The sequence below is a fragment of the Octopus bimaculoides genome, chromosome 10 (genome assembly GCF_046866305.1).
Source record: "Octopus bimaculoides isolate indiv1 chromosome 10, ASM4686630v1, whole genome shotgun sequence".
Lineage (NCBI taxonomy): Eukaryota > Metazoa > Mollusca > Cephalopoda > Octopoda > Octopodidae > Octopus > Octopus bimaculoides.
Window position 1 is genome coordinate 79,372,266 of NC_142937.1, and position 23,960 is coordinate 79,396,225.

The 23,960-nt window shown below is 37.1% G+C and overlaps 1 protein-coding gene across 15 annotated transcripts in view; it reads left to right on the plus strand.

Moving 5' to 3' along the window:
• The first annotated feature begins 798 nt into the window (after positions 1 to 798).
• LOC106869540 (DNA (cytosine-5)-methyltransferase 3B) overlaps positions 799 to 23,960 on the plus strand; it is a 72,042-nt gene continuing 48,880 nt past the window's right edge. For 2 of the 15 annotated variants that reach the window (XM_089358844.1, XM_089358840.1), the window contains exon 1: positions 12,580 to 13,528. Coding sequence is in view for 2 of the 15 variants with exons in the window: in XM_089358830.1 (XP_089214956.1) it covers positions 14,453 to 14,493 (41 nt within the window). In the remaining 13 variants the exon portion in view is untranslated. Of the gene's footprint in view, positions 1,494 to 7,917; positions 9,464 to 12,429; positions 14,494 to 15,573; positions 15,823 to 23,960 lie in introns of those variants that run through there. The other 13 variants (XM_089358845.1, XM_089358841.1, XM_089358842.1 and 10 more) reach the window with 12 other exon arrangements.

Here is a 23,960-nt window from a genome sequence, read left to right on the forward strand (position 1 = left end):
ATCTACCAGAAAGAGAGAGAGGAGAGTGACAGATCAGCAGAGGGGGGGGGAGACGTAGACGGGGGGGGGGAGAAGATGAGAGAGAGAGAGGGAGAATGGGTTGTATAGTTAAACCGTGCAGATATTGTTTGTATATTCACACTGGAATAAACTTTACAAAGGGGGAAGATGAGAAAGAGAGGTGGGGTGGATTGTATAGTTATGAAAGTGGGTCAAACTAAAGCGTTTGACCCGAGCTCAAAAACGACAAAAAATTGGTGTAATAGGTGTAAAACAACTTGCTGGGAACGAATATGAAAAAAAAAAAAAATGCGCGCTCGCGAACGGGCGTGGTGGTGGGGAGAGGGCTCGAAACATTCACATCGTGAATGTTCCGAGCCCTCTCCCCCGCTTTCGCGAGCGCGCGTTTTTCTTCATATTCGTTCAGAGCAGATTGTTTTACATTTATTACACTATTTTTCTTTTGTTTCTTGGCTCCGGTGAGGCGTCTGGTTACATGCAGGATGTGAATGTTTTGTTTTTTTCGTTTTTGAGCTCGGGTCAAACGCTTTAGTTTGACCCGAATATCTACATCGTTCTTGGAGTCATATCACAGTAATGGAAAACCTGGAATTGTGCTCAACACCTACTGTAGATTGGAGGTCGTTCTCTTGTGAAGTAACAGAAAAATGGCTTCACAAACAGGAACCAATGGGCGACGAATTAATTGAGGTAGAAATTGATGAAACCTTAATTGAGTAAATCTTCAAGTTTAGGGGGATAAAAAAATAAATAAAAATATTCAAGGGAAGTAACTGAACGTCTTACCAGTATTCTCCGTACTACTCTGTTTATAAATAAATCACACACGTGATTGAATATCATAGTTTCTTATGAGAAATCGAAAATGCCTCGTGGAAGACCGGCTGCACAACATGTTATTGTTGCTGAAAACGAAATCCTCAATCTCATCTTATCTATATGAATTTATATGGCGGAATTCAACCGCAAAAGAAAAATCATTTGTTTATTTTTTGGCTGCCATTTCTGAAGTGTATAATGTTGAGTAGGTGAATTTCTAGAACTGCATGGTGATCCTCACTCGGCGAGGTCGTGTTCATTGAAAATAGATATATTTTAATGAAATTTTCTACAGTGCAATATATTCAAACATCTGGAGCATAACTGTAGAAAATTTCATTAATAAATATCTATTTTTAATGAACACGATCTCATTGAGATCAGCATGCAGTCCTAGAAATTTATCTGTTGAATTTCATTATCATTTCCATCGACAAAGTTCTCTCCATGCACAATTGTTTCTTTTCTGCCTGTTGTTTTTGACTCCGTTCCGTCGGGTACTTCTGCAAACCATTTCGTTTCCGTTTTGTAAAAAGAAAAAAACATTTTAAACTTTTATAAGAAAAAATTCCGTCGCATGCTGTTTTAGAAAAAAGAAAAAAAGCACTTGTGTGATTTATTTATAAACAGCTAAAAGAAAACTGATAATAATGGTGAGTCGTTCAGTTATTTCTCTTGAATATTTTTATTTACTTTTTTTACTCCCCTAAACTTGAAGATTACCCTTAATTGTCCGCCGGAAATACGGGAGGGGTCGAATCCGGAGCCAAGTTTGGTTGTTTGGTGGAATAGAACGAACCAGTAAGCGTCGTGTTGTTGTGCCACTTATTAACAAGAAGCGTGACAAAGCAACACCGGTTCCTCTGATCCAGACATATATCAAACCTGGCTCAGTTATTTATAGTGATTCTTGGGCTGCCTACAAGAATTTAAGCAGTTTGGTTATCACCATTATGTGATAAACCATTCTGAAAATTTCATTAATGAAACACACACAAAACATTGAACGTTTGTGGAGGGACATCAAAGAGTGGATTAGAAGGCCAGGTATTTGCATCAGTACCTGGCCAGATATTTATTCATTTCCTCGGAGAAAAATAAAATTTACTTACTCCACAAATGTTTTCGAGAGACAGCCCAATTATATGTACCACTCTCAGACCAGCCACGTCCTTCGACCACTTAAGCACAATTCCAGGGACCCGGTTCTAACCCTAAATTCGGTTACAGTAGTATGGTGTAATTGTAAATAAATACCAAAAATCTTGTCATTTTAGTGGGTGTATCCAATAGCTTTTCCGTCATCCTCAAAAACTTCATGGATACGAAAAAATAAAACCCACGTATACGACAGATATGTAAAACATATTTCTGTGTACTTTTCTCTTTGTTCTGATAAGGTGTAGAAATTGTTGGGCGCGCACACAGACACAAAAGTTCTCCAGACATTTAGCCGTTATTTTTAGTATATCGACATTTTCAGTTTCCGATAGCGAGAGGTATGTGAATCAATTTTGGAGTTTTGTGTAGCAAATTTGAAATGAAGAAAATTTTTTCCGTATTTTAATCTCCGAGGTTTTGCACGTAGATTGAAAAAAAAATTCGGAAAAAGTTAAAAATTTTAAATTTTGAAAACGTCCAGTGGGAAATATGCAACAATAACATCATCTTTAATTTACGAGATAAAATAATTAGTTGAGTGTAATCACCATTCAGAACTGCATCGATACACTAAATTTGAAAACAATCTGAGCGAAATAAGAGGGGACTAATTTTGTGACTGAAACAGACTGGATCCTATTTTACACTGGTGCTTTGACTTTTATGCTACTCTCTCCTTCGACAAAAAGAAATAAAAAATTTTACTCCTAAAAAGTAGGAAACTTCAATTTATGTGTCATTGCAGTGGTGTCTAGACGACTCGTTTGAATAATTTCTTTTTTCTTTTTTAAAAAAAAAAGCATGTAAATTTTTGTTACAGCTCTTTGTAGTTTCAAGCTTAACAACATCAAACACTAACGGAAAAACAGAAAAAAAAAAGAAAAGAAAAAAGGGTTTTATTGAAATGAACTGAATGCATCTGGTTTTAACTTATCAAACCCCGTAGGTAGGCGAAACTTTGCTTTGTGATGAATCTCACGTGACTCAACGTCTTTGACTGTCTGGAGCAGGACATTGTAACCAGAAAAGAGAGAAGGAAAAAGAAAAACTGTTAATGTTACCCTTGAAGCATATAATATGTTGTTTTGTGTGAGAGGGGAGAGAGAGAAAGGATCACTTGGCGAGAAATTCTGTTTCTCCCTTTCTTTCACTAAGAAATACTTATTAATTAATATGCGCCCAGTGACCGCCCATTCTCACCATATAATACTTTTTTGTTGATATTTTTATTTTTAGGTATCTTTCGGTGTAAAACCCGGTTCTCTCATCACTGACTTACTGTATTTATGCACGTCTCGCTATTTTCAAACTAACTTTATTATTAAAATCTTCACGTTCACTCTATTAACCTCAGACAGTTCCATCCCTTTTCAAAATATCACTGAAAGTTTACAATCAGATAATATTACATTGAGGTATAATTCCTCTATATATTTCAATTTAATTATTTATTTCTAGGTTTTTGGCACCTCTTTTGTTCGCCGGCGAATTCAAAATAATCTTCCGGTCATATTGGGAAATATTGATCACAGAATTTGAACTTTTTACCAAGAAATAAATAGAGCAATTACAGAATTTCTGGCTTATGGGAATAACTCTTTTGGATTCTAATTTGTATGAAATAATGTTCTACATCATAAATCTCACTTGGAAACGGTCCTAATAGTGACTTTTGATTCACGACTGGATAAAATATTTAGGCCCCAATCCACTGAATTAATTTTTTCAAGAAACTCATGAATCTACTTCTCTCAAAATATCTTTGTTGAAGCCAATCATGAACAGACGGGACTTATTTCACAAAGCTATCTGTTGTAAAATATTAACACCAAACTATTAATTTTACGAATCATTCTCCTCTCAATTACTAGTTTCTGAACTTTTAATGAAAAGCAAATTCTATTTAAAAAAAAGTAAGCTGTTTAATAATTGTAGGAGAGAACTTCAACGTATTCCTCCATGTGCAGCAAAGTTCTTGTAAAGTATTAAATAGTTGAAACAATTTTACGTTAAATCAGTGTAATGTTAACCAACGTCATGATGAGATAAAATAATGCTTTTATTTTAATCTAATGCTCTTTCTAGTGCATATATTCATTTTGTCTTCATCTATCCAGCTTTTACATATCTCCTTGAAGTTTGTTTCAGACAATATTAATTTAGGGGCATTCTATAATTGTTTCACGTGCTTTTATACATATGTGTTGCTGTGTGCACACACACGCATTTCCATACGTATACATATTGTTTTCATGTCCAGTGGGTCTGAGAAATTTTTGCGACAGATTTTCTGGGGCCAGATGCCCTTCTTGTTTCCCAGTAGGGATACTATTTCTTTGATGGTGACACTCTTTTACAACTATCACACAATGTCAAAGAGAAGGGAGCACAAACATAGACTTGTTTCAGTTTACAAATCTACCAAATCCACTCTCAAGGTATCGGTTTGCCCAAGGCACCATGCATTGAGATAGAACCTGAAGCCATGTGGCTGGGAAAGGAACTTCTTCACCACACATACACATACACACAAACATATGCACACACATGTATGCAGGCTGTTTGGGCTACATTTGAAGATTTTTTAATATCTCCTTTTTCAAGGACTTGCTTGATGTATTTGGTGAACAGTCAGTGGTGTTGGAGAGCATAAAGATTAAACTTGTAGTCGCAGAAACGTTAGCTTATATGGAAAACTGCAACCAGAATATTGGGAAAGAGTTACCTTTATCATGAGGATTCATGCCAGGTATCAAAATGCTGACATTGTGACTGCTGCTGCTCACTGCTCTGTAAAGGCTGTGGGATATGGACAGCTGCAACAGAGCAGGAAGGGATGTGGCATATGTTTTGCTGGACAAGCTGGTTGGAAGATCTGAGTAATGGAATCTTGGCTTTAGCAAGAGAGAGATTAGTGTTGGAGTGGCCGCCACGAAGCTAGCCCTGAATGAGGACCTTCGCTACCACCTGTACAAAAGGCTGCTTGATGAAAGGAGCTCCTAAACAATGTTAGGCATCCTGTTAATCCACATATCTGGTTCTTTTCAAACGAAAAGAACTTCTGCCAGCACCAGTTACACAACACTCAGAACAAGACATGGTTTGTCCACAAACCACATGATGTCCCATATATCATGAAAAACAGGTTTTCCTAAACTGTGATGGTATTTGAATATGGCTTTAGGCTCAATTCAGATGGTTATATGAAACTACTGGATACTGTGGTCAATCCATAGTTGGAGAAAATTGCTGTTGGAAGGCCTTATGTATGACTGCAAGATTCCGTTCCTTATCATTACCAGAAAGAGTCAGAAATAGTTGTTGGAGAATTTCTACAAGTTCACCAGCCCCAATTTCTGGCTTCCTAATTCCCCCAATTGTAATCTCATGGATTACTATGTGTGGGTTGCAGTCGAGAAAGACCCCCAACCACTCTGGCTGCAACACCAAAGCCCAGCTGGTGGCCAAGATCAAAGTGTTCAAAGATCGTCTCTGGGACACTGTGAGGAATACATGCGCCAGGTTCTGTGGAGCCGTCTTAGACTGTGGTGAAAGTTGAAGGTGACTACTTTTAGAAAACCGTTTTTACCCATCCATAATAGATTTGCTATTTAAAAAACATTTTGGTTGGGATTTTACATTTTCTTTTCCTTTCATATAAACTGTCAAGTGAACATCCTGTGTATACATAGGAACATCATTGTTTTAGTATCCACTTTTGTGTGTTTGCATGGGTCAGATGGAATTCATTGAGGCAGATTTTTTATGACTGAATGCCATTCCTGTTGCAAACCAACACCTGACACCAAGGAAGGGATTATTATCCCTATAACCCCAGACATGCATTACAGAAGATTGCAAATAAATGACTGCCTGTACGACTGTAACACATATTTACAACTATCTTGTGATAAAAAAGAATTGAGCTTTATATCTTCCAAACAAAGATCATTTTCCATTGTTTTCACAATGTTCCTATATGTGTATGACGTGTTGTTTTGAAGTTTTGGGCTCTGAATTTTCTCTTTCTTTTTATTATGACTGTTGCTTCTTTTTATATTAAATTGTTTGGATGATTCTGTAATATATAAATTTTCACTTTCTGAGAAATTTACTATCTTGACATTTGAAGTTAAACAAAAGCCAAAATAGAAATAACATCCAATTAAAAGAAATTGGATGGAAGAAAATTTAATAATACATTACAAGATATAATTCTTCAATGGCAAAAACCTTTCCAAAGTAGCTGATGAATGTTATTTCATTCATATATACCTTATGGTTACCACTGCTTTTATTGTTTCCAAATGTAAGTTGTGTTATTATTAATAATATTTTACTGCTTTTATTTACAACCAATAAATTCTGTAATATTTACAAGACACAAATTTCTCATGGAGAACTGTATAATCTACTTAAATTTGTTTAATCATTTTATTATTATAATCATTAGCTGGCAGAATCGTTAGCACGTTGGGTGAAATGCTTAGCAGAATTTTGTCCGTCTTTACATTCTGAGTTCAAATACTGCTGAGTCAATCCTTTCAGAGTCAATAAAATTTGTACCAGTTGAGCACTGGGATGGATGTAATTGACTTTGCCACTTCTCTAAAATTGCTGACCTTGTGTTAAAATGTGAGACCATTATTATTAGTCGTACAGTAATCTCTTGACAGTACTCTACTGTATGTTTATTTTTATTTTTATAATTTGTATATAATAGAGAATAAAACTTTTTTAAAAAAAAGAACGATTAAAGTGAAACTTTATAATTATTATTACTTTATTATTTCATGTCATTATCTATCTACGTAAACACAATTTCATCTTCAATGGCGTATATTTAGAAAAAAAAAAAAAACTTAAGATCCTTTCGCTCAATCCAACTCTTCCTCTCTTTCACACTCATTTATTATTGTCATTTATTCATTTATTTATCTAATTTTGTCACAGTTTGGCTGACCGAAAACTGTTGGTCATAGTTCTAGTTAAGAATTCAAATGCCCAATTCTATCTCATTATTATCATTAATATTCTCTCACACCGGAAGCCTGAGATTTTGCTGTTTCGTCGTGCTCGCGCCCTTCCCACTCCCATCGCCTGTACCGGAAGTTTCTATCCTCTGGCCTCTATCAGATGTCTCTCCCATGAACACCTACAAAGGCTGGATCTTTTTGGTAAATGTTGCCCGTCAAACCAAAAAGATCCAAACATCATTATGACCCATTGATTTGTTGTTTCAGATATTCCTACGTCCACACTGTATTTTTAGACAAGCATTGTGAATCTTAAAGAGCAGTCTGACAGGTACCATATGTACTTTCCTATTGCCGTACACCTGTAGAGTGGTGTCGCAATGGCCCAGTGGTTAGGGCAGCGGACTCGCGGTTTCGATTCCCAGACCAGCCGTTGTGAGTGTTTATTGAGCGAAAACACCTAAAAAAGCTCCACGAGGCTCCGGCAGGGGGTGGTGGCGAACCCTGCTGTACTCTTTCACCACAACTTTCTCTCACTCTTACTTCCTGTTTCTGTTGTGCCTGTATTTCAAAGGGGCCAGCCTTGTCACACTGTGTCACGCTGAATATCCCCGAGAACTACGTTAAGGGTACACGTGTCTGTGGAGTGCTCAGCCACTTGCACGTTAATTTCACGAGCAGGCTGTTTCGTTGATCGGATCACCTGGAACCCTCGTCGTCGTAAGCGACGGAGTGCCAATATAACAACAACACCTGTAGAATTTGGTGGTAACTACAACAGAGACGAGCAGGGTGATACAGCAGTTAAACTGCATTTATTGCAGATCATTTGTAAATAACTCTCATCGGTATATTTAGAGTGACAATTACGCTTTGTAAGGCTTCTCGGATGGAACAAACTTTAATCGCCATCGCCCATTAAGTAACGATTTCTCACAGTAGTTAAGCGGTCGCAAATTAGGTATTGAGTAATGTTGATTTCTTCGGGCATAATATACATATCGGCATTTATTTTATCGACCCCAGAGAGATAAAGGGTAAGGCTGACATAGAACCTAAGGAAACTACACCACTGTAAGACATATTTACACTAGTACTCTAATTCTTATGCTACTCTCTTCTTTAAAAAAACAAAAAAAAATTCACTCCTAAAAAGTAGGAAACTTCAATTTATGTGTCATTGCAGTGGTGTCTAGACGACTCGTTTGAATAGTTTCTTTTTTCTTTTTTAAAAAAAAAAGCATGTAAATTTTTGTTACAGCTCTTTGTAGTTTCAAGCTTAACAACATCAAACACTAACGGAAAAACAGAAGAAAACGAAAAAGAAAAAAAGGGTTTTATTGAAATGAACTGAATGCATCTGGTTTTAACTTATCAAACCCCGTAGGTAGGCGAAACTTTGCTTTGTGATGAATCTCACGTGACTCAACGTCTTTGACTGTCTGGAGCAGGACATTGTAACCAGAAAAGAGAGAAGGAAAAAGAAAAACTGTTAATGTTACCCTTGAAGCATATAATATGTTGTTTTGTGTGAGAGGGGAGAGAGAGAAAGGATCACTTGGCGAGAAATTCTGTTTCTCCCTTTCTTTCACTAAGAAATACTTATTAATTAATATGCGCCCAGTGACCGCCCATTCTCACCATATAATACTTTTTTGTTGATATTTTTATTTTTAGGTATCTTTCGGTGTAAAACCCGGTTCTCTCATCACTGACTTACTGTATTTATGCACGTCTCGCTATTTTCAAACTAACTCTATTATTAAAATCTTCACGTTCACTCTATTAACCTCAGACAGTTCCATCCCTTTTCAAAATATCACTGAAAGTTTACAATCAGATAATATTACAGAGATGAATTACATTGAGGTATAATTCCTCTATATATTTCAATTTAATTATTTATTTCTAGGTTTTTGGCACCTCTTTTGTTCGCCGGCAAATTCAAAATAATCTTCCGGTCATATTGGGAAATATTGATCACAGAATTTCAACTTTTTATCAAGAAATAAATAGAGCAATTACAGAATTTCTGGCTTATGAGAATAATTCTTTTGGATTCTAATTTGTATGAAATAATGTTCTACATCATAAATCTCACTTGGAAACGGTCCTAATGGTGACTTTTGATTCACGACTGGATAAAATATTTAGGCCCCAAGCCATTGAATTAATTTTTTCAAGAAACTCATGAATCAACTTCTTTCAAAATATCTTTGTTCAAGCCAATCATGAACAGACGGGACTTATTTCACAAAGCTATCTGTTGTAAAATATTAACACCAAACTATTAATTTTACCAATCATTCTCCTACAATCACCTGTCATAAACCTGTCTCATATGGGATTACTTAATTGCCAAAGCTGAAATTTTTATCAATTTCAGAACTTTAATCAAAAGCGAATTTTGTTTTAAAAAAAAGTAAGCTGTTTAATAATTGTAGTCGAGAACTTCAACGTATTCCTCCATGTGCTGCGAAATTCTTGTAAGTATAAAATATTTCAAACATTTTAACGTTAAAGTTTCTCATTAATTATGGTTAATGTCAACCGTGATCCCACTGACCCCAATATTTCAAAGATATAACTTTGACTGTGGAAAGTGAAATGTAGCGACTCCTGAGTCTATATTTCTGCTTTCTCTTTACCAACCAACAAGATACCTTCACTATGTTTGCTGGTCGGCGAAGGTGTGTTAGATTTTTTCCGCATTCTTTCATTTTATGATTGGAGACTGAAAACAGAAAATGATCGTAAGCAAACAACACTAAAATTTTGAAATGGAAATATGAACTCTTCCAGTAAAACTTTTTCAGAATTGTTATTGCAGTATCTTAAAGCTTAGAATCGAAATAAATGTTTAAAGTAAAAAAGAAGAAAAAGGTGGAGAGGGAGACAGTTTTTCGGTAAAAGCCTATGGCGTCATGAGTATGTGTGTGACAACGTCTTTCATCTGCCCAACACAGCTGAACACATTCGATCGTGACTGACGTTATGTATCAATACCGAAGCATTGCCCTCACAAAATGTTTTGAGGTGGTCGATCAAAATATATTTCGTTGTTGCAAACAGGAATCCGAAGAAATATTGAAAGTAGCGGGGTGCCTCGTTTGACACATCCTCCGGGACATACTAGAATAATCAATATTTCTAGTTTCAATTTGTGATCATAAAGTGAAGGAATGTCTTTATCTATATATATATCATCATCATCGTTTAACGTCCGCTTTCCATGCTAGCATGGGTTGGACGATTTGACTGAGGACAGGTGAACCAGATGGCTACACCAGGCTCCAATCTGATTTGGCAGAGTTTCTACAGCTGGATGCCCTTCCTAACGCCAACCACTCCGAGAGTGTAGTGGGTGCTTTTACGTGCCACCGGCATGAAGGCCAGTCAGGCGGTACTGGCAACGGCCACGCTCGAAATGGTGTATTTTACGTGCCACCTGCACAGAAGCCAGTCCAGCGGCACTGGCAACGATCTCGTTAAGTTTTCTTTTTCATCTCGTACTAGTGGGGCTTCTGAGTGGATTTGGTAGACGGAAACTCAAAGAAGCCCGTCGTATATATGTATATTTATATATGTGTTTGTCTCCCCAACATCGCTTGACAACCGATGCTGGTGTGTTTACGTCTCCATAACTTAGCGGTTCGGCAAAAAAGACCGATAGAATAATACTACCCTTACAAAGAATAAGTCCTAGGATCGATTTGCTCGACTAAAGGCGGTGCTCCAGCAGGGCCACAGTCAAATGACTGAATCAAGTAAAAGAGTAAGATTCTATTGTTTTCCCTCGTGGCATTAGGAAGGGCATCCAGCTGTAGAAACTTTGCCAGATCAGATTGAAGCCTGGTGCAGCTTTCTGGCTTGCCAGCCCTCAGTGAAACCGTCCAACCCATGCCAGCATGGAAAGCGGACGTTAAATGATGATGATGAACTTTCCAGAAAATGGATAGCTTTTGATGAAATTTTATATAAATACCTTCCAAACGGTTTTTAGCATATCTCATGACCGTCTGATACCGTCCTTATCTATTTAATATTTTCTGTTAATTTTTATGTTCCGAGTTCAAATTCTACTGAGATCAACTTTGTCTTTCATCCTTTTGGGGTCGATAAATTAAGTACTAGTTGTGTACTGGGGTCGATCTAATCAACTGCACCCCTCCCTAAAAATTTTGGGATTTGTGCCTGGAGTAGAAAAGAATATTTTTGGTTAATTACTACAAGTTCTCTCAGTCACCAATAAGCAAGTTAACAAGTCTAATGGGTGTTGGAAGATCTGTATAGAATGTTTTAAAGTATATAAGCATAGTTGAGGGTAAGAAGAATGTTTTCCAGTATAAAAAATGCGCCAGTGTACCTTTAAGGAGTTATTGGTGAACGACATCAAGAACCAGTATACATTCTAGGAACATGGGTGTAGTCTTACAGCCGTCAAAAGAAACTTATGAAGTTGGGGTGGTGAGATGGCCTGTATGAAAAGTAACTGAGCGACATATTGTTCAAGTAGCTAGGTCTCTCATTCCGGGTCGAACAATAGACTTTCTCGGGTTTCTCCATAAATGCTCAGTATTTTGTGTGTGAATAGAAGATATCAAAGTTACGAGGGAAAAAAAATCGGATCTTGTAAATTTTCCAAAAGTCCTCCCCCCCCCCACAGAAAAAGCTTTCCCCCACGGGTTTCTTTATAATTGTAATCTGTGTTATTTGAAGGATAATTTATTTGAAATTTCATTAAAAACGCATTTTCCTAAAAGTCACTATTCATTTTACCCCATTTTAGAGACATCATTTTTTGAAAATTGAAAATTATATCAAAGACATTAGTGTGGGAAAAATTCGCTTGGAATCCAACAAATAAAAGAATATTGGTTGCTAAACACCAAAAATTATCCAGATATTTTATTAGGAACCCCAATTACAATCGGGTCGAAGTTGAAAAATTTCTTGAAAAAATTATTTCTGTCACCTGACTCTTTCAAATTCTCTCAATTTCAACAATACCCATGCCGACCAGTTTTCACTCCCAGAGATGATGCAACATTACAAAATGATGAGGCAGTATTTGCAATGTAATGTTTTCAAACAGGTAGAAATAACGAGAAATTAGAAATTACTCATTTTGCCCCGGTTACGAATTTTGCGCCCTTCCCCCTTATATTCTGCATTCCTGACAAAAATCATAAGATGTTCTTTAGCTTTCACTGCAGTTAGGCCACATAGGGTGAAAGACATTTTATTTCTGAAAAAATGCAAGGATATTTGATTGACATAAAGAAAAAGAACTCGACATGTTTCTCTCATGTTGTTTTCCTTCTTTGCTCTTTCTTATTCTTCCGTATAGCTTTATTTCATTCAACTTCTTTTGCTATTTCTTTTCCCTTTTACTTTCATTCACCCAGAAATAATTTAGAAAACATTGTTGTACTGAATACGCTAACCCTTTAGACTCAATATGTCCTACTCTGGCAAGTAACACTCATCTAGGCAGTCATCCGTTTCTCATGTAAATCTGCACTGACAAACCCACTGCAACATATATCTACAGGCTGCTTAGGGATAGAAAAAGTGTCTTTCCGCTATGTGTATGGTCTATGAGTGTGTATAGTGCGTGTATATACACACACACACTTGTTCATTCTGTAGCTAGATAAATTTTTCCCCCTATTTTGACATATTTACACGTAATGTATCTGACTGTTATTGATGTGTGCATAAAATAGGTAAACAGCTATTGGCGTTTAAATTAGTGAGCTAGCTAGGACTATAAGCAACACAAAACGTACAGAGAGAGTGAGTGTAGACTGTAAAGAGCTGTCACCTAACTTACATATTGGATTTAGTCATATCTCATTACATGGAATTTTAAATATTTCATCCGATTTGGGGAAGGTAATATAAATGCAGTGTTTTACTGTTGGTAACATAAAGTGTTCATTTGTTCAGTAGACAATTTGTTACTACACTTTCTTTATATAATGTTAAATAAATTAAACAGCATTTACAATGAACAAATACAAAGTTAGTAATGTATTCACTGGAAAGATTTATTGCATCTTTTTAAGGCCAAGATAGGTTTTTGTCATATATTTGTATTACACAAATATTGTCATCTCTTTTGTATGGAATGTTTTTGTCCTGAATTCTGCAAATTAAACTAGAAAAATGTGTAAGTTCCCTTAATACTTGTGGGATGGAGCGGGTGTTAATGATGTCAGTGTGTGTTAGGGGTGGCTCTTAACTGCTCGCCACTGTCGCCACGCAGTCTACCATCAACTGTTATATTCATCACACGCCGGTATTTAGCTGTTCGTGTTTATCCTTTGATAACGCTCACCTGGTTAGCTAGACTGGTATGTATACTTTTTAGTGTCGGGGTGTGCTGTGAAGCCCCCCCCCCCCTCCCGCAACACCTGTATCAAACGTAGGTTGACTCTACCTAGTATTTCGGATAGATTATACGTCTACCTTGCTGGTGGGGACAATAGTTTACATTTCGACATGCAGTGGTTGATCGTCGTATGGAATACCGTGTGAAAGTCTGGGTATGTTGTATCTTTCTATTATCTATTTACATGTGTTATTGTTTCGCCCCATGTCAACCCTTATGGAGCAGACTTATGATGATAGGCATTCTAGACATTACTATCGCATATTTTTTCAGATTTTGCTTGCCTCGAACTACATCATATAAACTTGTCCATTTGTAAGACAACAGGGTGTTAATCGAGAGATGTGGCTGCTATTTCTAGCAAGTCAGAAGACCATGTAGAATTTCCTTCGTTGGCTCATATCTTGCTCTTTACCCTCAGGTCGTCCTTATTAACGTATCTTCTTAGAAATATCTATCACTTCCTTATCCAGTGTAACCATATTAAAAATAGCAAAGTGATTTGAGGGAAATTTGGCCGCATTTTCATGCAGCTCACAGCGGAATGAAGTGAGACGGCCTACATATAGTTGTTTCACTGGTGGTACCCAGTACAATGTTTATGTAGGCAGAGTATTTCTATATAGGGTGGCAATAATGTGGGGTATGTGATAAGGATTCTAAGAAATTGTATTAGTGTCTGGACACTACTAATTTCTTGTGACCCCAACATTTAGCGATCTTGGAATATAACGGACTGTTTTTCCTTTCAGTTTTGCAAATGATATTCATAACTCGGTAGCAATGAGAATTTTAAAGAAATGAAGAAAATTTTGTTTATGTACAACAAAAGGATTTTTTAAAAAATAATTACTCAATTACAACTTCATGAAATAAATGAGAGAACATTTTTAATGAATAGTTTGTGGTCCGAGATAAACTAAAAACTAAAGTTTGACTAAACTGAGAGTTAAACTGTAAGGGGGAAAAAGAAAACATAGCCAAAGTTACTGGAGTCTCCAGGACAAATAAAAATTACTGCAAAAAAAAAAAGTACCCCCGCCACCAAAACGGTACGCTATACTCCAAGTTAGCTTCTATGTATATTTTTTTCTCACAATTCTGGAAATATAAAAAAAGGTATAGTTTTGTTTTTTTTATCGATAATTTCTAAATTGTATTAAACAGTGTATAACATTATCAGAGACGTTGGATTGAGACCCAGAACTGCCTTTTCAGTCGTGTAAAGTGGGACGACAGCTAGAGGCATGTTGTTTGGTCAATATTATTTCATTGAGATTATTGCAAGCAGTAGGAAAGACATCTAAAGATTGTGTGTAAGCCAACAAATGGGACGTATGAACATATTTTAATAGCGTAACAAGTCAGACACTGCAAAACGTTAGTAATGCTGCCGGGTTATTTAGACTCCTATTCAGCACTGATTGACCTAAATCACCATATGATAAAAAGGTGTTTCAGCCCTCATCATGTCTTTTTAGGGGTTTGTATGTAGGAATACATTAATTAATGTAGGAATACATTAATTTTTGTTCTTTCTAAGAGTTCAGGATGTAATGTTAAGGATATATGGCTGTTTTTTTTCTGGACTCTTATTGAATTTTTCAAGTATTTTGGGAGAATTCTTTTAATGGTTTCAGTTACTCGACTGTGGCCATGCTGGAGCACCGCCTTCATTTTTTTGTGTTGTCGCTTTATGATTGAAAGTGGGTCAGTGATCGAGTCTGTTGTTGCTGATATCCCCTGAGTTTATCCTTGAATGGCTGGTTGGTCCGGTATCATCGTTAGATCATCCAATGTTTGTTTAAAAGTTTCAGTAGAGGTCCTTTTATATATATATATATATATATATATATATATAATAAATGCGAAAACTAATTTCTGTGTGTCAATGTGTCACACTTCGACCCCCTCTCTTACTGTTCATTGACACTTCTACTAGTGCTTATACTGGGGTAGGAGTAATAGTATGCATAGAGACGGTGAGAGTGGTGACAAAGAGAGAGAAAGAGAGATAGAAAGAAGGAGGGAGAGAAAGAGAGACAAAGAAATTTAGGGAGAGTTGATGTTTTTATTAAAAAAGTAGTGTTGATGCTGGCAGTGGGAGTAATAATAAGAGAAAGAGTGGCATGTGAGAGAAAGAGAACCTGAACCAATATACTGGACGATGGTAATGGGGTTACAGTAATGGTATGAGCTGTAGTTGTGATAGAGAAGGAGGCGGCAGTGGTGGTAGCGAGGCGGTCAGGGATGACGATTAGTAAATGATGTGAAAGACAGCGGTCAAATTTAATAAAATTTAATATGTACTCAATGCATGAAGTGTCGTTGTTGGGCCCAAGACCTAATGAAGAGCCCTCTGCACTAACTATATTAAATAACCTAGTGTATAGGATTCTGAGAATTATGATTCCATTACAGTTCACGCTGAAGAGAAACAGACATTCGGTAAGAGTGTTGATTTCGAAACTAGTCCGTGGGTAATAATGTTTTATTTCTGTAATTTTCACTGTCTTGCCCGCATACGATTTGGTATTTCGCTGAATTTCGTTTTGAGAACAATTTAGGTCTTAGTAGACACATGTGGTCTATTTCTAGCACATTAAATGTCCACTTTAGTGGTCAACGTTTTATATATATATATATATATATATATATAAAAGTAAATGAGTATATGCATATATACGTACAGGTATGTGCATACCGACATCCACCTGTATGTATAGGTGCATATCTGGGTACAGGACATTGCAAACAAACGTAGACGAGAACACACGAGCCACATAGAGAACATTCTACTTCATCAGCTACCCACGTTTTAACACCGGCGTTTCGACGAGCTTCGGGCAGGACGCAACGTTAAAACGGCTCGTCCCATGGATCGCAGATTAAATCTGTATACGCAAATTAAATCTAGCCATGGAGGAATGTAGTGGCGGACGAAAAACAAGACAGGAAAACAAACAGAAGGCTTTACGGCCAGACGAGAAAAATTATGTGTGTATGAACGCGATGAGGCACGGAACCGAGAGAGACAAAGTGGTAGCGTGTGTTACTTAGCGAAAGCCAAGGAAGGAATATATATATATATATATATATAATTAAGATTCAGTTGAATTAGGTACTTAAATTGAGGTACCTTGCTAGGTCAGTATAATCCGTACATCCAAGCCATATTAATTGAATATCAAGACGCCATGCAGGGGTGTTTATACCTGATATTCCTGTCATGTGTGCAGACAATGCAACCCATCTAAGTGAAGATAACCGCTCTTGATAATTCAGACATGTACCTTTTATATAGGTACCTTCTGTAGTATTTTCAAAGTGCAGATTCCAAGTTAGGTGAACAGATTATAAATAAGTAACAAAGATGTACAGGTGTCAATTCATTACAGCTGTTTCAAGCAGCTCTTTTAATTGATTAATGAAAACATTGCATCAGTTTGCAAACTGTTTAGTCAGATGACCACATAGACTTCAAACATATAACCATTTTTTAAAAACATATTTACATCAATATTGGAACTCAAAGTATTCACATTGTTTCTTTTTGTGATATTTGTGACAAAAGATGTAAATATGTCTTATAAAAATGGTTATATCCATATGTTTGAAGTGTATGCGGTCATCTGACGAATGGTTTTTTTTCAAATCGATGTAATGTTTCCGTTAATTAATTGAAGGAGCCACTTGAAACGGCCGTAATGAATTGATACTTGTACATCTTTGTTACTCATTTATATTCTCTGTCTCTCTCTATGACAAAGTTTCTACAGCTGGATGTCTTTCTTAATGCCAACCACTCTAAGAGTGTAGTGGGTGCTTTTTAACTGCCACCGGCACAGGAACCAATCAGGTGGACCTGGCATCAATCACGTTTGGATAGTGCTTTTTATGTGCCACCAGCACAGGAGCCAGTCAGTGGGTACTGGCATTGGCCATGTTCGGATGGTGCTTTTTATGTACCACCAGCATGGGTGCCAGTCAGGACACTGGCATTGACCACATTTGGATGATGCACTTTATGTACCACCAGAACAGGAGCCAGTCAGTGGGCTCTGGCCACAGCTACGATTTTTGGTTTTGACTCAACAGGTCTTCTCAAGCATATCATATTGCCTGAATCATTAAGGGTACTCTTAAATGGGCCGGACATGCAACATTGGCATCAGCCATGGCTGCAATCTCACTTTACTTGCCGGGTCTTCTCAATCACAGCATATCTCCAAAGGTCTCAATCTCCTGTCATTGTCTCTTTGAAGCCCAATGTTTGAAGGTCATGCTTCACCACCTCATCCCATGTCTTCCTGGGTCTACCTCTTCCACAGGTTCCTTCTACAGTTAGGGAGTGGCACTTCCTAACACAGCTGTCTTTATTTCATACACAACACATGACCATACCAGCACAGTCGTCTTGCACACCACATCTGATGCTTCTTAGGTCCAACTTCTCTCTCAGGGCACTTACACTGTGTCATGTATGCACACTGACATTACACATCCAGCAGATCATACTTGCTTCATTTCTTTCAAGCCTATGCATGTCCTTATCAGTCATGGTCCATGTTTTTCTGCCATGTAGCATGGCAGTTCGCACACATGCATCATACAGTCTACCTTTCATCCTGAGCTAGAGGCCCTTAGTTGCCAGCAGAGGTAGGAGCTCCCTGAACTTTGCCCAGGCTATTCTTATTCTAGCCACTACTCTCTCAGAGCATCCACCCCCACTATAGACTTGGTATCCTAGGTGGCGGAAGCTATCAACTAGTTCTAGTTTTTCCCCCTGGCATCTTAGAGAATCTGTTTTCTGTACATCTTCAATGTTTATTGCCCCTGTGCATCTGCTACACATAAAAACTGTCTTCCCAGTTAACTTTCCTTTGATATTGCTGCAACTTTTATGTGTCCATAGCATACACTGGGTACATCGCATGGAGTTTCTACCCATGCCTTTTCCACAAATCGAGCAGGGCCATCTACCTGAAGGGGTTTTCGATTTGTCAGCCTTCCTACTTTCTAAGACTGGTTTTTGCTAGGTTAACCCTGAGCTTACCTCTTCCACAGGTTCCCTCCACAATTCCTTATCCGTATACATCACAATTTTCTCTCTTGCACACTACATCTGATGCCTCATACACACAATTTATCTCTTCAAACATTTACACTTTGTCATACATGCACATTAACACTGCACATCCAGTGGAGTATGCTCTGTTAATTTTTTTCCAACCCTACACATGATCTGTGCAACCACAGCCCAGGTTTAACTGCCATATAGTATAACTGTCCAAATCTGCTTTTCACCCCGTGGGAGAGGCTCTTTGTTACCAACAACGGTAGTAACTCTCTAAACCATGACCAGCCTGTTCTTAAAGTAGCAACTACTGTTTTAGAATGTCCTCCTTAATTGCTAACTTTGTTTCCTAGATAATGGACACTGTCTACTACTTCTAAGGAACATCCCAGACATTTCAGAAAGTGTATTTCCTGTACACTCTGCGAGTTTATTGTACCTGGACATCTGCCACAGACAAAGACTACTTTCTTTGTTAACCTTCCTGTGGTACTGCTGCACCTCTTGTGTCCATAACTTGTGCTGAGCACACTATAAAGAATTTCTACATATTGAGCAGGGCTGCCTCCTTGAAGGGGATTAGTAATTTGTCTGTGTTCCTACTTACTAGGATTTTGGTCTTAGCTAAATTTAAGTCTAAGGCCCTTTGATTCCAGACCTTGCTTCCGCATCTGAAATTTCTTCTCTAATTCTTGTAAAAATTCAGCTATAAGAACAGGGTTATCAGTTTAGAAGAGCTCTCTAGGGCATCCAGTCTTAAATTCCTCAGTTAAGGCTTGGAGGACTATGATATGCAAAAGTGGGCTGAATACCAATCCTTCATGAGCTCCTGCCAGTACGCTAAACTCGTTGCCAACTTTCACCTTACTGATGGTGTCCCAGTACATGGCTTGTACTACTCTCATCAACCACTCACCTATCCCTAGCATTTACATTGCCCACCAGATAAGGGAGTGGAGGACCCTGTCAAAGGCTTTCTCTATGTACTGTGGTTTATTCTTCGTTAGATGCTTCTCCTGCAGTTACTTTACTAGGAAGATAGCATCAGTATTACTTCTTCTTAGAGCAAAACCAAACTGCATTTCATGTAGGCTAATTCTATTCCTAATTAGTTGAGTTATGATCCTTTCTGTAACTTTCATCACCTGGTCAGCAATTTGAAACCTCTATGATTATTTCTGTCTAAGATGTCAGGTTTATCTTTGTAGCAGTTGACTATAATGCTGTTACATCAGTTGTTGGGTATGATTCCCTTGTGGACAACCTTATTCACTATATGAGTGAGTAGCTCTTATCCCTCTCTGCCAGATATTTTAAGCATCTCATTGGTGATACTTGAATGGCTGAGGGATTTCACTGTCTTCATATCTTTAATTGCTTTATCTACCGAGCTACTGTTGATTCAGATAGCTAGTCCCTCTGTTTGGTCTATATGAGGTAGACTCCCCTTCTCCTATGCATTCTGCTCACTTAGCACTCTTTCATGGTGCACTTCCAAGCCTCTTCCTTTGCAGAATCACTAAGTGCAGGTATATTATCATCCATGTCAACACACTTCTCTCCTACATCACAATTTTCTCTGACATACTGTCTTGCCATCTGAAACAACTCAAGCCTCTGGTTCTCATGCTGCAGAACACTGGCAAACTTCCATTTTATACTATTTACTAGTTATTCTTTTTGTATTTTATTGATTTTTTGAATAAAATCAATTTTGTGATATATTTGTTTTCTGGAGGGTGTGAGTTGATTTCTTCTTTGTTGAATTATTTAATAATGGTTTTTCTTTAAATTATACATATATATTTTATATTGGGAAATTTGATTTAGTATTGCTAAATTGAATTTTTCCCTGTAAGTTTTGTACTTTATTCCCTATTATTATTATTATTATAATATATATATATATATGTATATATATGGGTACACTGTGCACCTGTTTAGGCAGCGTTGATTTGATAGAGAGAGAGTGAGCTAATGTACAGCACGTACATTTGATCACTAGAAATGAATCATTTGTGCTGCAGTTCATTCAGCAAAAGCTGTGCTCATACATTGTTTTCAACAGGAGAGTCCACCGTGTATATATATATATATATATATATATATATACACACACACACACTATATAGCATGCCAGGTAGCATCTGGTGAGACACAGGAGTCTGTGCAGGAAGCACCCTGGAGATATCTCAGTAGCTGTATTGCATCAGAGGTCCAAGCCTATCCAGCAAGAAAGTTCGATCACTTGGGGCAAGGAGAGAAATCAAAACCCTCAATAAGTAGTAAAAGGGAGAGCAATAAAAGCTGAGAAGCAGAAGGGGACTAAAAGGGTTCAGTATACAAAGGACACATTTAGGTTTACCTGATGGATCAGGTCGAGTAGATTCTAGCTCTAGGTATGTAAAAACCACTCTGAATGCCAACCCAGACTTTAGTAGAGTTGAATTATCGGAAAATAAGCTTAACATAACAGTCCATCATAGAAAGAAGTTACAAAAACAGTGAAGAAAATCAGAACCAGATCCCACTCTTTGCCGAAGTGGTATACTGTAAAAAATATATAAAACATACCTGATGCTCCTTCAGAGATGATGGACCAAAAAATCTGGAAAAAGGAAATCATTCCTTCAAGAAGGTAGAATGTTGTTTTGTACCAAAAGAATTATCTCACTCATGAGTTTTGAAGGTAAAATCTTCTTTTCAAAAAGATGACCTCGTATGTGACTGAGAATGGATACATGAATCCCTCTGTCCAGAAATCTAGAACAGTCTAGAATTCTCAGAAGATTTAGGAAGCATAAAAGCAAAGGTGAACTTGATAGTGGTCTGGTGAGATTTGATTGATACATATGGATTAATCTCTCATACAGAAAGCCCTACACTACCACTACATCAAGGGATTTTGGAGTCATCCAGTTGTGTTTTAGAATGTGCCACCTTACAATTTGGTGGCAAGCCTTAGTGAAAGGAAGCATAACTGGTTACACAATTTTCCCCATTCTTTTCATCATAGGAATAAACCTCCTCATAACAACTGCTGATAAGGATGTCTAAAGATTACAAATAGAGTTGAGCAGCCAATAACATCTAAAAAGTGAGGATCATGGATGTTCTTAAAGTGATAACCACAGTCTATGTACAAACAAAACATACAAACTTTATTTGAACACAGCAACATGGGTTAGAATGAAGTTTAAGCTTAAGAAACCTAAAAAGTATGGTGATCAGTATAGGCATGCAAGTACAAGCATCAGCTATTCCATAAGTGGAGGAGAATCTGATCAAATGCCTTGAAAAATGTTTTGATATTTTACTCACTGATTAGAACGACCTCACCAATACTGAGAAGCAGGCAGATTCAGGGCTTTCAGGAAAATTCAAAGCATGGCTCTGCCGACATAGATTACATCTGAGATTTGCGTCAGTTGAGAGTATTTGACATACAGACAAACGGAAGGAGTGGAAAAGATGAGTAACTCTGAAGTGGTACCTAAAATCTGGATTACTCTTGCTTCCCCTGTCATTTGTGGTGTAGAATAGTAATGATGAGCAAGTCAGACAGGCAGGTATCACTACAAGATCAGGATGCAAGTGGGCAACCAACTGCACAGTTGCACATGCTAAAAGCATGCAGCATTTGAATAGAATGGTATGGTCTTGGTTCTTCCTATTTCCAACAGTGACCCAGGAAGTTGTATGACACCAAGATGAAGAAAGATCAAGAACTATAGAGCTAATATCTCAGAGAAGCTGAACCAAATGAGCCAACACAAGAGGAAGACCACATGGATTAGAACATTTGTGTTTTGTTTCTGCTGTCAGCAATGTATGGCATGCTACCAACACCGACAAACCTGCACAGAAAGGACATGAAGGATAACCAGCTGTGTAGATCATGTGGCAAGAAGGGTAGCCTCATACACATCTTGTCAGGGTGTAAAACAGTACTTATGCAAGGGAGATATTAGTGGTGCCATGAGAAGGTGGTTACGCTCACACCCTAGAGTAAAAGAGATGCAAAAAGCACCAACAGCAGGGGAAAATGGCACCACCAATGAAGGAAAGATAATAGTGAAAAAAATGAGAAGTTTACAGGAGGTCCAATCATGGAATATGACAGTAGACCTGGGAGAAAGTAAAAAGATCCTTTACCTTTAAAACAGATAAGGTTTAGCATCAAGAACAGCATCCACCTGCAAAACAATGCTTCAGATCACATATTTATTCAGTTCATGTGAGTATAGAAAACAATGGATGCAAAACAAATAAAGAAATGAATCCATATAAAATTGAGAAATTTAGTTTTGCACTTGTTACTTGTTTTTAGCTGGAGCTGTAAGAGTATATATTTTAAAATTTCTTAATATGAAATCTAAATACTCTGTATTACCTTGATATTGATATGTGAGTAAGTATATAGAATTATTTGATGGTTGTTTTTCAAGATTAGTTATGAACTGGCTAAATAAATAAGCATTTGGAGTATCATGTCATACTGCAGGATTTTCTATCCACTGTTAGACACATGTGATCTAGAAGGATTATTTACAACCATGTGGTTTTGGGTTTGATCCCACTGTATGACAACTTAGCCAAGGGTCTTCTATAGCCTTGAGTTGACTGATACTTTGTGAAATTTAATAGCTGGGGTGGGGAAACTTTTTAGTGCAGCCGGCAAAAATTTATGAGTGGATCACAAGTTCTAACTCTTTATATCTGTGTATAATTTGATGAACATTAATAAAGAGAAGTTTAACACATTAAATTAATGCTGCCACTGAATTTAGGACATTTATATTATGAGGTATTCTATATTTTTCCAAATGCACCTATCCAAATGATGGAGAAATCATAACAATCAAGCACAGACCAAATTTAATTTTGAAAAATTACATTAATACCTGAATAACATATGTGAATGACATTTTTAAACAAATTTACCCTAGTGATAGTTTTATCAAAGCTTTAACTTTAAAATTTGGTTTTGTTTAGTGAGAAAGGTGAAATTACTTCTTTTTTTTTTTTTTCTTGAAAGTTTAGGAATATCATGCCTTTGAATAAACTGCTATTCTTAGTTCATTACTCAAGTTTTCGTCAGCAAGTCTGGTACGAAGATTTTTTGCATAATTCAATTTGGCAAAAAAACTGCTCACATTGATAAGTTGTCAAAAATTCAGATTGATGAATTCCAATAAAGATAGAGTATCATATTTCGATTTTATTAACTTATACGAATGCAAACCAATTAATGCTAATTGTAAAGAATCTGAAGCTTCCTCAGAACACCTCGAAAGGTGTTTCAAAAACACATAGATCGATTTTGTTATCTTGTATTTCTTCAAAAGACTTCTGCACTTGTCAAAGTGTTTCCTTTGTTGATTTGGGATTTTGTTTCTCAATTTGGAAAAATGCGTGAAACACTTTCTTTTCAATTGTGTGACAAATAAATGAATCATTGATTCAAAGCTTTTGGTATGAGAAAGCAAACTGGTTATTAGCTGATTGG